A 14,815-nucleotide genomic window follows, 5' to 3' on the forward strand; every position below is an offset into this window, starting at 1 on the left:
GGGACAGTGCCAACCTCGTGGAGTGCAACAAGGCCAAGGGCAAGGTCCTGCCCATGGGTTGGGGCAATCCCAAGCACAAACACAGGCTAGGCGAGGAGTGGATTGAGAGCAGCTTGTGGAGAAGGACTTGGGGGTATGAGTGGATGGAAAACTGCCTGTGAGCCAGCAACGTGCACTCACAGCCCAGAAAGCCGCCCGTGTGCTGGGCTGCACCCAGAGCAGTGTGGGCAGCAGGGCAAGGGGGGGATTCTCCCCCTCTGCTCCGCTCTCCTGAGACCCCCCTGCAGTGCTGGGTCCAGCTCTGGGGACACCAACATCAGAAGGACACGGACCTGCTCGAGCGGGGCCAGAGGAGGCCACGAAGATGCTCGGGGGGCTGGAGCACCCCCCTGTGAGGACAGGCTGAGAGAGTTGGGGGGGTTCAGCTGGAGAAGAGAAGGCTCCGGGGAGACCTTAGAGCGGCCTCCCAGGACTGAAAGGGGCTACAGGAAAGGGGGGAGGGACTCTTGATCAGGGGTGTAGGGATAGAATGAGGGGTAACGGTTTTAAACTGCAAGAGGGGAGATTTAGATTAGATGTGAGGAAGAAATTCCTCCCTGTGAGGGTGGTGAGGCCCTGACACAGGTTGCCCAGAGCAGCTGTGGCTGCCCCCTCCCTGGAAGGGTTCAAGGCCAGGTTGGACGGGGCTTTGGGCAACCTGGGCTAGTGGAAGGTGTCCCTGCCTGTGGCAGGGGGGCTGGAACTGGATTATCTTTAAGGTCCTTTCCAACCCAAACCATCCTGTGATTCTGTGATTTACAAACAAGGAAGTTTTCCAAAGCACATGGAGTTTAAGCAGAGACCCCTCCGCACTACAAGCCCAGCAGAGGTGTCTGTGGGGTTTGATGGGGTCCAGAAAAGCCCAGGAGCCCCCTTAACCTTTCCCTGGCTGCTGCCCTGCTACCAACCTGCTGGATAGAATAGAGCTTGATCCCCGAGCTGCGGTCCCAGATGCTGATCACATCGTCCAAGCCACTGCTGATGACGCAGGACGTCGTGCAGGTGAGGGAGGTGACGTCCCCTCGGTGGGCGTACATGTGGCTGACCTTGCTCCCCGTCAGCACATCCCAGAGGCAGATGGCACCATCCTGGCCGCCGCTCGCGAGCACCATCGTCTGCAAGGACAGGGGCAGAGCCGGGTCAGGGACCGCCCAGGACGGTGACCCTTCCATTGTACGGGGCTTTGCAGCGCCGAGGGCGAGGAGGGGGGCGAGGAGAGGGGCGAGGAGGGCGGCGAGGAGGGCGGCGAGGAGGGCGGCGAGGAGGGCGGCGAGGAGGAGGGCACAGGACCATGGGACAAGGCTGAGCCGCCAGCTCGGTAGTTCCCTGCCATTTGGGCAGGCTGGAGGTGACAAATCCCCAAACTCACCAGGCCCCCCGCCCCTAAATTTATTGAACCCGAGCTGGAAAGCTGTGGCAGTGTGCTCCCCCCGCCCCGTACTGCCCGTAACCCTACTCCAGTGGTGAGCACCAGCAGGGATCGACCCTACGGACCCGTCAGGGATGGCGGGACAGGTAACAGCGCAACAGCCAAGGGCTAATTTCAAATTTCACCTCACCACGGCGCTGGTCAGGGTCTGACTCAAGCCATGTTTGGAAGAAACTAACTTCTGAGGTGGGTTATGTAAACAGGACTGAGTCAGTCCATCATCCGGGGCCCGCTGCGCTCTCCTGCATGGTCGCGGGCTGCGCCGGGCTCCCCCCTCGAGCGGGGCTGCCTCGCAAGGTCACTGCTCCGGGCTGAGGGATTCCTTGCTGCACCAGATTCTTGGCAAGTGATTAAGAGCGTGCTAAACTTTGAAATCCCAACTGATATGAAGGATCATCGTGCAGATATAATCCTTTAGACATTTACTATCAAACTTCGTCAAATCGCTGGTTTGTATCAATAAATGTATTACTTTTCTCCTACCAGGGAGGAGTGCCACTCCACCCGGGACAAAAGCAGGCAGGCGTGGCTCTCGTCCTTCAAGGGGAGCTGGGACCAAAGCCTGCCTGGGGGCTCACTGCAGGACAGGGCAGGCTCTGCTAGGCCCGGTCTAAGCCTCGCTCACCTCACCAGCCCTGGCAGCGCAGGCTGTGCATCAGCTCAGCTAAGCCCACGCTCCCTGGCTCCCCAGGAGGGCTGACATTCACTGGGCAGGGAACACTTCCCAGGCCTGTTTCAGCCCCGTGCTGCTGGCTCTGCTGTCGGAGGCTGCCTGGCTTCAGAGCTGTGTTGGGAACGGTCGGCCCGGCAGCACGAGCACAGCAGGAGCGGGGCTTTCCTGCTCCAAACAGGGCAGGGAGACAAACCGCCTCCAGAGAAAGGAACTGTGGTGCTCACAGTGAGCTGGATGGGAAAACACCAGTTCGGCTTGTAAGGGAGGTGGTGAGCACACGGTTACGGTGGGCAGCGAACCCTCCGTGTCCTCAGAGAAGCACACATCAGCTTCTCCAGGTGCAAACCAGAAGAGGCCCCCAGCTGGGTCCCTCCGGCGGAACCGGCGGCTCAGCAGGCGTGTGTAAAGGCTGTTCCTCCTGTGTGCACCTTACCTGGTCGATGTACACAGCTGTGATGGCTCCTGAGTGACCCTGCAGCGTGAACAAACAGCACGAGTCTTCCAGCCGAAACACCTGCGGGGCAGAAGAGGCAGATGTGAGTGTCCACGGGGCAGGCGTGCTGCGGCGCCGCACCTCCGGAGCTTTACAAGGGATAGAATGGCCTCAAGTTGTGCCAGGGGAGGTTTAGATCGGATATTTGGTGAAGGAATTTTTCCAAAAGGTTGTCCAGCACTGGAAAAGGCTGCCCAGGGAAGGGGTTGAGTCACGTAGCTGCGGCACTGAGGGACACGGTTAGTGCTGACCCTGCCAGTGTTGGGTTAACGGTTGGTCTCAATGATCTTAAAGCTCCTTTCCAACCTAAATGATTCTGTGACTAAGCCAGGGGATACCCCAGACCCCACTATTTACAAGGTCAACCCAGCCCTAAGGCAAGAGGATCCCATGCTCTGCTTAGGAAGACGGCTCACAGAAGGCTCCATCCTAACTCCAGTGAGGAGCCCCCACCCAGGCAGACGAACACAACGTGGGGAGCCTCAGGATCGCAATGGATTGGGCTCCCACCCCCCACCTGAACACTCACTTCCCTTTGTCCCCCCACCACCACCCTGCCATGCATGAGACGAGCTCGTGTCCCCCAGTGTCCAGCCCCCACAGCCCTCCAGTCAGCCCAGGACTGCAGCGGGGGAAGCCTTACTCTCAGAGTGTGGTCCTGGCTCCCAGTGACCAGCCGTCCAGCCGCAGCCTTCAGTGCCGTGATGGGCTTCTGGTGGGCGCAGGACACGGTGTGTGTCAGCTGGCACACGATGACGTCGCTGCTGCTGAACACGGGGGAGGATGGGATGCTGCTTCTGCTCGGGGCTCCTGCGGCGAGACATGGAGGTAAGTCCTCAGAATCCCTGAATCATCATGGTTGGAAAAGCCCCTGAAGCTCCTCCAGCCCAACCATGAACCTCACCCTGACCGTTCCCAACTCCACCAGATCCCTCAGCGCTGGGTCAACCCGACTCTTCAACCCCTCCAGGGATGGGGACTCCCCCCCTGCCCTGGGCAGCCCATTCCAACGCCCAACAACCCCTTCTGCAAAGAAATCCTTCCTAAGAGCCAGTCTGACCCTGCCCTGGCGCAGCTTGAGGACATTCCCTCTTGGCCTGCCGCTGGTTCCTTGGCTCAAGAAACTCATCCCCCCTCTCTGCACCCTCCTTTTGGGGGGTTGTAGAGGGCCAGGAGGTCTCCCCTCAGGCTCCTCTTCTCCAGACTAAACCCCCCCAGTTCCCTCAGCCGCTCCCCATCAGACCTGGCTCCTCACTGCAGCAGACACAGCCTTACACTCCAAGATTAGTATCACCCAGGTGTGGTATCAGGGATACCCAGATGCTGAACTTGAAGGAATTAGAACCTGGTTCTTCAAGGAGCTGAACAATCAGCACACTGGCTGACACCAACAGAAGCTACAGCTGCCCAGCGCTCATGAACAACTGGAGGCGGGGGGGGTGTCTCCAACAGGGTCCTCAGCAGCAGAACTCCCTTCTGCAGACCACTGGCCCCTACACAGTAAATCTTCTGCAAGACTGAGGTCCCTGAAGCCCCAGAGCTGGGCACAAGACTCTCTGCACTCTATGGGGAAAAGCTCTTTCCACAATCAGTCCTTTCCTGCAGAGCCTGCTCCACTTCCAGATCTACAGCTTGCAGACCCCAGGACATCCCCCCAGGAACACAACCATTCTCCCAGAGCAAGGCCAAGGATTCTCTCCCCTCCAGGCCACTCCAGAACCAAAGGAGTCACGGCACTGCAAACCAGTTACCACCACGGACGAGCTTTGTGCGTGTCGCGGTTGTGCCGAGGCCCCGAGCTGTATCGTGGTTATGTACGGGGTGTGCAAATGAGAACAGACCTTGCTGAAGGAGAAAATAAGAAGTGGGAGAGGAGGGCAGAGCTGGCCCTAGAACACACATCTCGCCCTCCAGATCTGCAGAAAACCAGCACTTGAGACACTCTCCCTGCATAGGGAACTCCCAGAGTACTCCTCACCTCTCCAGAGCAGCTGGAGCAGAGCATTGTTATGAAAGCTTATGAAAAGGGTATGAGGAAAAGTCAGCTACAAGGAGGCAAGGGAAGAGGAAAAGGCTCGGAGGAGCTCAGAGCAGCGCACAGCACGCTGAGGCGCCTGCTTACCTCGGAACTGCAGGTGGTTCAAGGACGTGTGTGTCTCTAGCGAAAAGAAATCTAAAGAGCCATTCAACCGGGCAGCGACGATCCTGAGGGAGAGACGCAGGCATGTGAGGAGAGGCCCTTCCCTGCTCTCACAGCCCTGAGACCAGACCCCTTCCAAGGCAGAGCACAAACCACGCAGGCTTTTAAGGATTGCAAGGAAGAAGGCTCAGAAATTATATTAAGCTCAGACTGCAGAATAAATTGGCAAATGGCAGCGCCTCTTGAATGACAGCACCAGCGACCCAAAGGCTCCATGTTCCAGCCCTGAGTTGTTCTGGATATTCAGCTACTAGAAAGGCTGAACATCCGTGTGGAGAAGAAGTGGCTGCTGGAACAGAGCCGGACCCAGGAGAGCTCGCTCTGCCAAGCCCAGCTTGGGAGCTGGACAGGTGGGAAGGAGATTTCCCAGCTGAGCCTCTGCCGTCGGGAGCTGTTGGACCTCTGTGGCAGGAGGGTCAGGGCTGGGGTCCTGCCTTACACCACATGTTCTCCTCCCCTCGCAGGGGCCCACCGAACGCAAACGCAGTTACCTGTTGTTCAGGAAGACGAGCGCTGTGATGCCAGATTGACCTTCGTCGTTACTGCTACGGAGGGTCCCCTCGATAGCATCCCAGACCTGGAAGGAGAAGGGGTTAACGCCGTCATCCTGACCAGAAGACATCGAGGAGCTGGTGAGCCATGTAACCCGTGCCGTGCTCAGACGGGAGGTCTGCCCAGGGCTGCACAACGTGGGGCAACAGGAGGGATGTAAGATCACACCATCCTCTCTTTTATTCTAGCATTACTGCCAATAAATGGTATTTTAATCAATGCTGCAAAACCTGCGTGCCTTTCTTGCTGGGGTCACAACGAACGCTAGCCCTGGTGCACCCTGTTTCCAGCTCTGCAGCACCCCTCCTTGCTCCCAGTCAGCCCCACATCTGCCCCATCCCAAGCATGAAGTGCTCTGGACTTTAAAGCAATATCGTGATGTGGACTGGAAACAACATTCAGCAGCAAAACTCAGTCAGTGTCTCAAGGCAGCAGCTCAGAAGAAACTATCTGCACTGAAAACCCTAGTTAAAGGACAAAGAGAAACAACGGAGTGGCCTGCCTGTGTCTTTGCTGGGAAGAGTGAGAGCTGCTCATGTGCGACACAGGTAGAACTGGTCAAGAATAATTAAAAATTTTATTTCAAAATGTGTTTGTTTAAAAGAAAACCCTGCATTTATTTTGAAGGAAAAATTCTGACTTAATTTCCAAAAATGAAATTAAAACCAAACTAATTCTGAAAGTTTCTTGGTGGAGATTTCTGATTAAAATGTGCTTCAAAACCTGTATCATTCCTATAGAATTCCTGTCAATTTTGCCTCATTTCATGACTGACCGGCAACGTTACTCAACGACACGGCAATCTTTAAGCTTCCTCAGTCTGAGCACGCTGCGAGCAGCTGAGCCAGTGCCTGGGCTGGCAGCGAGCCTCGCTCCTCACCTCCAGCTTCCCGTTGCTCCGGCCAGCCACAATCAGGTTCCCTTGCAGGTCCAGGCTCCAGACAGAGCTCTCCAAGTCTCCTCCCCAGGAAGGCAGCGGTGACGATTTGTCAAATCCCGTAAACGACTCGTCCCCCAGGCTCCTCCTGCGGCCGGCGCAGCCCCCCTCCTCGGCCCCGCAGCCCAGGGAGCGGGGAGCGCCGCTCCCCGCCGCGCAGAAGCCGGCCTGCCCGTGTGGGGCCGAGAGGCCGGCGAAGTTCACGCAGTTGGAGGTGCCGTGCTCTTCGTACGCTTTCCCAACCAGGCTGCTGAAGTCGTAGCCCATCTCCTTCTGGCGACTGCCCACAGCACGGAGCCGCGTCTCTGACTCGGCCACCTTCACCCGCTCAGAGAAGTTCGTGTCGATGAGAGACGTGAGGTCCGGCTGGTCGCAGAAAAGCAGAGGCTGGGGAGGGCTGAGCATCCTTTTGAGCTGGTGACTGTTCTCAAAAGAGTCGTCCAGACCGTTCTTGCCGTCCGGACTATGATCCCAGCTTTCCTGGTAATCAAAAATGCCACTGCTGTCTCTTCGCAACCTAAAACACAGTAATAAAAGCTCAGTCCTCCCACCTCTACCGTTGGAGCGGGCTGATTTCTTACGGAGGGGTTTGCACCAGCTGCCGCACAGTGACTGTGGAGGGACCTGCCCACGGCTGAGTGACCTGGGACAGACACCACGTACCTCGGTTTGGGAATAACGGTGAGGCAGTCGCCAGTCTGAGCATCCCACACACGGATCTGGCCCACCAGGCAGCAGCTGACGAGCAGCATCCCGTCACTAGCCAGACACTCGATGTCCTGGGAAGGAAGAACACGCACAGCTGAGCACATAGCACCACCAAGGCCTCTGGGCTCTGACAATCACCTTGCGTGTGGCTGAGGAACTCTATAGTTGATAAATTTTATGTCAAAACTACGTGGCTGGCTTAGTAACTTCAGGATACTGAGAGAATATGAGCATCTGGAGTCATGGATGTCCGCTAGACTGCTGCAAATCAAACAAGACTCCATCTCTCTTCCCTTTCCCTGACAATCTATGTCCCAAAGAGACGGTAGGATCAGGAACAGAGGTGCAGCTTCCCTGGAAGACATGGCACGGTGTTTCAAACTCCATCTGACTGGATGCCCGAGTGCTTTGTTTCCTCTCAAAATGGGAGGAAACACCTTTCTCCTCAAGAAAAATGAGCGAACCGAGCAGCAGCACACTTGTGTGCAAACCCATGGATGTTTTTAGCACTGGAAACAACACTTAACAGCTCAAAACTAGGCACTAACTTTTGGGAAGCAGGAAAAAAGGATCCTGTAGGCATTGATTATCAGGAACCTAGAGCTACCCCAGCAAAGAAGGATGGATCAGCCCAGCCAATAAAAGCCAACAGTTAGTTACACAGAGAAGGTATCAGCAGCGATTTAGTAACAGGAAGAAATGGAAAAGTGCTGCAGGAAACTTCATGCTACAATATCTAACTCTCTCTCTCTCTAGCATTCGCCCCAGCTGTTAGCCTCCATGGCTGCATTACACTAAGGCTGCACAGCTGGTCTGTCCTCCGTGAGGGCTGTTATTTAAATAAAACAAAGAAAACAGAAGATGTGTGGCACAAGTCAGTAAAATGCTTTTCTTGTAAGGACTGCAGCTGTCTGACCTACCATGAGGTGACCCCGGAGAACCAAGGGGACGATCTCAGTCTCAGGTGGGGAGTAGCCATAATCGTCACAGGGCAGGTCCCCCCTCTTCCTCCTGCTGTGCGAGAGCCCGTTCTGCCCATAGTTTTTGGGGCAGAACACCCTGTAGAGGCAGAAGAGCAGGAGGACCAGGATAATGCCCGAGGCCAGACCCAGAGCAGCGACCCTGGTGGGAGAGACAAAGACAAAGAGAAGGTGAGATAAAGATCCAATTACTAGTCCACAGATTGAGTTTGAAACGTACTGTGCAAGTATTGTACATGTTGCTGGTCTAAATTTTTCAGCTGAGAAAAATTTTCAATAAGCTATAGTGGTGTCTGGAAAATTAAAAGGCTTTTTTAAATGGGAAATGTCAATTTCAACAAGATTTTCAGACTTTTCAGTAAGAAAAGTACATGGCAATTCTGACAGTGAGAAAAACACTAAATGGGGCTTGGGATAACATCAAGTGTGTTCAACACAGCCAAAGGAGAACTGCAGATTCAGACGGCAAGCTGTGCACCCCTCCTCTCAGTAGGAAAGGAAGGTCCTTGCTCGCGTGAGAGTTTGATCAAACACCCAATAAAGCATTACTGGATCACGACATTTATTCCCAAAGACCAACTCCTATCCCTGTTACCCGGCGACAAACCCTGTAATGCATCACGTGTGCTAACTACCTGGGATGCACACATCATCTCCTGCTGAGGAAAACTGTGCCAGGAGAGATTAATTTAATGCTGCACTAGCTAAGCTGGAGCATCCCAAGCATTACAGGATTTTGCACGGAAGCTTTACACATGTTTTTTGGTCTCCCCCAGGAGAAGAGCCAGACAGGCAAAGAGCAACCCGTGTCTCCAAGGGGGTTAAGGCATGGTCAGAAGGCTGTATCGAGGACTTTTACTTGTAAAGAGTGACATCCTGGTGCCCTTGCAGCTTGGATGAGGCTTGGTCAGGCTGAGCTTCAGCACCCAGCTTCCCGCTGCTCGGAGATAAGAAGGGGTGGTAGCGGTTGGCCTCCTGGGGATGCCGCACTTCTAAGGCCTCTTGTGGGTTCAGGTACAGCGTGACAGGGATTGCTGGAAGGATGCTGATGTATCTGAAGGAGTGGAAAAATCGGAATAGTTTAGGAACAACAAACACAAAAAGACACAAAAATCTTAACAGGTAATCTAGCTCATCTTCTCACTACCCGCCAAGGTGGGTCTCCGTATGTACTTTCAGTCCAGTAGTTTTAGGTATTCTAAAGACCTCCTTTGAAATACTTTTCTCTAAAGGTATTTCCCAGGTCTTAACCCTTAACTTTGTGGGAGAGGGGAAGAGCCGACAGTGGAATGAACTACTGATGAGATCAAATGGATCACACACATTCAAGTATTTAAATGATCTGGTCCAGTTTCCTGCAGGCTAGATGATCTCACCGAGAAGTTTCTTCAGCTCAGATGTCTCTATTCCTCACACGTACCATTCCCATCACTTACAGATGATCATATATTGTTTTACAAAACTCTAAACGTCACCTCCAGAGTAAAGGAAGGCAACAAGCAAGTAATACACCCAAGAGCACAGAGAGAAACACAACCCTTATTCTGATACAGGCAGCCCTGGAGAGTCTGGTACCTCCGCACCACACAGGAGGGCCTGTTTAATAGTCTCCTCCTGAAGACACATTTGGAGTAAGCCACTGAAATGCAAATTATCTACCTCAGAAGGATGAAGGACAGAAGAAAGAAAAACACCTGGGGTCAACTCCACAACTCAAAGTGCCCGTGGCACTCGATGCCAGTCTACTTGCCTTTTGGCCAGAGTGATATTGTAGTAGCTGAAGAGGGATGGCCAGTGTCTGAAGGAAAGCTTCCTCCAAATCTCCTCATCCTCTGGTCCCCAGGTAACCTCTGCTTCAGTTCCAAGCTCCATCTGTCCATTGCCTTTGCCCTCTGGTCCTTGGGCCCAGGTGTGCTGGTTTGTCTCCAGCCTGCTCAGGGACTCCAGCCCTGACTTCTGCTCACGCTGCTGCGTCTGGTTTTCTGACAGCTGGATAGGGTCCGATGGGAAGACTGAGAGATCAATCTTGGAGTCCCCAGCAGGTAGGACCCCTCCAGGAACAGGCATAGGAGGCAGACCTGCTTCACCCAAAGGACTCTGTTCGGTGACCTGTGATGTGAGGTAGGTGCGGAGACCAGCAGGATCCGTGTAAACCAGGATTCCAATCCAGATCACCGTCCCAGCCTACACACGGTGAGCAAAGAGACAAGCCCGGTCAGTACAGGGCCTTCACACTCTTCCTCCAACGCCTCGTCAGCTGCCTGAGCTGACCAACAACATCCCAACCACGGGTACACCCCGCACTCACTTACACTCTTACCCCCGGCAGACACTTCTCCTCTAAGAGGATCAGGAGAGGTTGCACAGCACGCACAAAAGCTGAACACTACTTTTCTGTGAGCCATCCAGCTCACCCTGATGGCAAGAACCCCACTTCTTCCACAGAAATGCACAGCAGGAAAGAGACTCCTTGCTGGCAGCTAGGACCAGCACGCCTGCCACCCTCAAACAGGACTGGAAAGGCTTAATTCAGGGTGCTGATTCATGAACTCTGCAAGACCTACCGCAGCAGCCACAGTTCACAGGCTGATGTATTAATTTAACTTCAACTGCCATCAGTGTTAGTTGGCAGTAACAGACTGGGCTGTGGTTTGTAGAGCTGAGGAACACACACATTCCTCTGCTTCCATTATGGACATCCAGAATGGAGATGGGGGGGGACAAGCAGGGGCAGTGACTGGTGCAACCACTGCAGTTACACCTGCAAAAGGAAAAGACTTAGTCTTTCATGTAGCAAAGTATCTCCATGTGTTTCATCCACATTATCTGCAGGAACAAAACATAATTTCCGCTTTGTAAAAATCTTTTCTCTCATAGTCCTTGAAAATCTGCTTATATAAAAGCAGATTTTTGTCTCAAAGCAAGTATCAGAAAATTACCCGCTACCACCCAAACATCAGGCAAACAGCAGAGCCCTGGAGCTAACGCACGCAGAGCGATGTTCTTGGGGAAGTACTTCTTGAATGGTATTTACCATCCAGCAGCATAAGTCTTGCAGGGGAACAAGGACGCGTGAAAATGCTGGGCTTTTCATCCCGCCCCGTGAAAGCCTTTTTGGGTTGGGTTAGCGTCCAGCAGGAAGGGGCAGAGGATAACCAACACCACATGGCATACCATGATGAGTCTCTGGGCCAGCCGGGTCCTGGCGAAGAAGTAAATCACCCGCAGCCTCTTTGGCAGGCGCAGATTCCTGAAAGACGAGGGCTGCAGGGTGATGGTGTGGGGGGTGGCAGGGCGCATAGCTGGCTGGCGTTCGTAGCGCTGAGAGCGGCTGACAGGCTTCGCTGGGGGCATGCAGGCTTCTGCTGGCAACCGTTTGTTCAGATCAGCGAGCTGCCAAGAGAAAAGCAAACGTGAGAGAGCCATGGTGATGAGGTCCCTCGAGAGAAATGTGTGCAGAGACAGCTACCTTTGATACATGCCCACATCTGAGTTCCCACCTTCACCCTCGAGTCAATCCGTCCCAGCTTCTCTCCAGCACACACTCTCTTTTTTTTGTCCAGCCACGGTCATCTGTTTGTGACCGTGTCTCCTTCCAGCCCATTTACTCCAAATCTGCATGTTTATATACCTGAGGGTGTCCTGCTCCCTCAGGTGTCCTGTCCCCAATCCCTGCATATGTGTAACCAAGCAAGTACTGCCCTGCCACTTTTACAGCTTGGTCTTTTCTGTTTAGAGAGTGAAAATCACAGACTGTGCTTCCTTTAATTCTTTCACAACAGCAGAGAAAGAAAACCCAAGGCAAAACCCCATGTTCTTGGCCCTTCCTTACCTCCATACGGCGAATGTCAATGGACAGCACGGTAGTGAAGAAAAACATCTGCAGGAAGAAGTCAGACACCAGGCCGACCACAGCAAAGAGGCAGAACTCCTGCAGACAGGACACACTGATTAGCAACAGCAGCTGTGAGACAACAGTAAATATTTCAACTTCAGAAAAAGGGAAACTCGACAAAATCCTGCCCAAGGTGAGGGCCTGAGCCTGTTTTACTGACAAATCCTATTATCGATATTTTGTAATAGTTGAGAGTTTAGTGCTAGAAAAGTCTGTGTGAGAATTCAAGAGTCTATCTATTCAGGTTCACATTCTTCATTCTTCTTAGCCATAAACCATCAAAGCACCATAGGAAAATTCGTCAGAGGATGTTTTCCCAGTTCACAAAGCTGTGGCAGGACTGCAGCCAGAGCTCTCAGCCCATGCATTCAAACCACAAGGCCAAACAGCCTCCAACGGCAACACTTCACTTTACCAATAAACCTCAGCTCTGGTTTACAATTCCTCCAGGAACACAGGTTGCTCAGGAACTGGATCAACCACTCTCCAACCAAAGACAGGCCGCTGAAGCCACTGTACATCTGTGCACTTGTCTGTAGCCATTCTCCAGAGCCCCAGCTAAACCATTTCTGCTTAAATCACACTTTTGGCTACTGTACGTTTGATGGGCAAATTTCCTTCCTCTGTCCCTGGAAGAAAAGTCCTGTACCCCCTCTCAGAGATCTCTAAACACCCTAAACACCAAGCATATGGGAAACAACACTTGCAAGAACCGTCCTGTAATGCTCCACTTTCCCCAGCAGGTGCCACTGCAGAAATAAGGATTAAAAGATTCTGCCCAGCAGCAGAAACGCAGTCAGCTCCCGGATTATCCCTATAAAACAAATGCACACTCTTACCCTAATCCCCATTAGGGCTAAGTGCCATCCCCTCTCCCCCACGACATTCAAAACTTCACAGCAACACAGAATTAAAATATTTTTGAGAGGTGTCTTGTTTCCCTTGAAGGTACAAATTTCTGTCAGGACCTGTCAGGACCCAAAAGGGATCTAGTAAACATGGAGAGATCAAGAAAGCTGAACGTCAGCAAGAGTAAAAACCTTAGGCAAAACAACAAATGAAAGACTCTGGCCCTCACTTGTGGAACAGAGCTGGCAAACACCCAGTGCCATTCACTGCCCGCCTGCTAGCGTGGTAGCGTGCTCACTACCTGCACACCAAGCCAGGACACATCCACCTACGGGGAAGAAGAGAGACCGTAGAGATTCATTTCTTTTGTCCCCCTCCTTCCTCTGTCTGCCCCAGTTTCTTGCATAAGGCTAGAGGCCAATATCAGCACGGTGAAATGAAAAAGAGATAGCATGAAAGGCTATCCAAAACCTCGAAACAAACCTTGAAGTCTCCCCATCCTGTCCGATCTGTTCTCGAAACATAAACAATCAACTCGTTATTTAAAAATCAGTGTGGTATGAAGCAAGATAACCCACTAGGTCAGCTGTCCCTCCCCAGACCTCCCAGAGACAGCAGCACAAGGAAGCACGTTCTGATCAGGTTCTTCTCTTTAGCCCCTTCCCCAACATCTGACAGGAGGTTTCGGGAGCAGGATGAAAACACAACACAGGTTCCTCCCAAGGAGAAAACCAGAAGGAAAGCAATGTCCATCTGGATTGCACCCAGACCTTGGCAAACACAGGCTCCACAAATGGCAGGCTCTGCATAGAGAGCTATTAATTCTGTTAATACTTCCACTTACTCCCCTTAGGATTGGAGACATCTGAAGCTGCTAGTTCTGGAAATCTAAAATCTTCTTATACTTGGATACTGCACACCCTATGGCAAGACCCAAAGCGATTTCCCCAGGGTGCAGGATTGGGCTATCGGTGTGTGAACTTCAGTACAAGGTAGCGGATAAGAGACGAAAAGCAGAGGACGAGCGCTCGGCACATCCCCCTGCAGCATCCCAGGACATCAACAGTGACGCTGTGCCAGGAGAACAGGGGTCTCTACCCACCTGCAATGCAGGGCAAGAGGATTTAATTGCTGCTCACAATCATTTAAAGTGGATGGGCAATTCTCATCTGAAGCCAAACCCTATTTTAGGACAAGGAGAGCCACAGAAAACACAGAAAATTCTCTTCTGCTAAATGAGTTGCACTGCCAAGGAGTAACTGAGCCAAAGGACAAGACCCATTACAGCCCTCGGGGCAGGTGAGAGCCTTCAGGAGAGAAATGCCTCCCTCTTCTGTTATTCCCTAAACCAGACAGCACCGGAACGACCCCAGCACTGCGCTGCTCCCTCTGGCAGCCGAGAGCAAAGGTCCCTGCCAGATTTACACAGCCTGGCTCTCTTTCTGCCAGATTCCTTGGACTCTGCAATGCGAGGACAGCACGTTATCTGTGCAGTGTCCTTCACTCTCAGGGATGAAGATAAAGGGCACACGCCAGCCTCCAGCAGAGCAGCCGTCAGTCTTTAACAGACAGCGAGATTCTTCCTTTGGAGAAAACAAGCATCCAAGGAAAGACAGGATCACACGGAGAGCAGAGTGGATGCCATCACACCGAAACGCTGTAATAACCAGGAGTACTTTAACAGAGATGATATGGGGGTGTGGGCATGGTGTCTTTTCCCCCTGGCTCTACTGACACTGTTCTATGGCTCTGCCCCGTCCCTTTTAGCACAACCCTTTATCTCCTGTAATCGGCGCACCCTGCAAGCTCCTCTATAGCAAAGTGCAACAAGAAAGTGAACTGTCCCAGCGGTGTCCACACGACAGGGCTGCTGGCACGACGCTCACCTCACAGACTTCACTTTCTGAGGTCAAGCAGCACAGCAATGAATATAGCTAATATACCATATGAATGAGCCCAATTTAGACCCGAAGAATGGATCGTGCCAGTGTTTGAGCTGAGCACATCTCTGCAATCAGCTTCAAATGAAAAAAATTAGGCCACAATAGGTGGCCGGCCTA

At 52.9% G+C, this 14,815-nt stretch overlaps 1 protein-coding gene across 3 annotated transcripts in view; it reads right to left on the reverse strand.

Annotated features, from left to right (window-relative positions):
• The window catches only part of SCAP (SREBF chaperone), a 65,758-nt gene that overhangs the window by 1,673 nt on the left and 49,270 nt on the right, over positions 1 to 14,815 (reverse strand). For all 3 annotated transcript variants that reach the window (XM_074875824.1, XM_074875906.1, XM_074875989.1), the window contains 12 exons: positions 11,844 to 11,942; positions 11,186 to 11,404; positions 9,762 to 10,195; positions 8,871 to 9,065; positions 7,952 to 8,153; positions 6,987 to 7,102; positions 6,267 to 6,840; positions 5,326 to 5,411; positions 4,757 to 4,839; positions 3,278 to 3,444; positions 2,575 to 2,655; positions 948 to 1,154 (listed from right to left, as the gene is read on the reverse strand). In XM_074875824.1, the coding sequence (XP_074731925.1) occupies positions 948 to 1,154; positions 2,575 to 2,655; positions 3,278 to 3,444; positions 4,757 to 4,839; positions 5,326 to 5,411; positions 6,267 to 6,840; positions 6,987 to 7,102; positions 7,952 to 8,153; positions 8,871 to 9,065; positions 9,762 to 10,195; positions 11,186 to 11,404; positions 11,844 to 11,942 (2,463 nt within the window). The remainder of the gene's footprint in view (positions 1 to 947; positions 1,155 to 2,574; positions 2,656 to 3,277; positions 3,445 to 4,756; positions 4,840 to 5,325; positions 5,412 to 6,266; positions 6,841 to 6,986; positions 7,103 to 7,951; positions 8,154 to 8,870; positions 9,066 to 9,761; positions 10,196 to 11,185; positions 11,405 to 11,843; positions 11,943 to 14,815) is intronic.

Source organism: Strix uralensis, chromosome 1, assembly GCF_047716275.1.
Source record: "Strix uralensis isolate ZFMK-TIS-50842 chromosome 1, bStrUra1, whole genome shotgun sequence".
Taxonomy (NCBI): Eukaryota; Metazoa; Chordata; class Aves; order Strigiformes; family Strigidae; genus Strix; species Strix uralensis.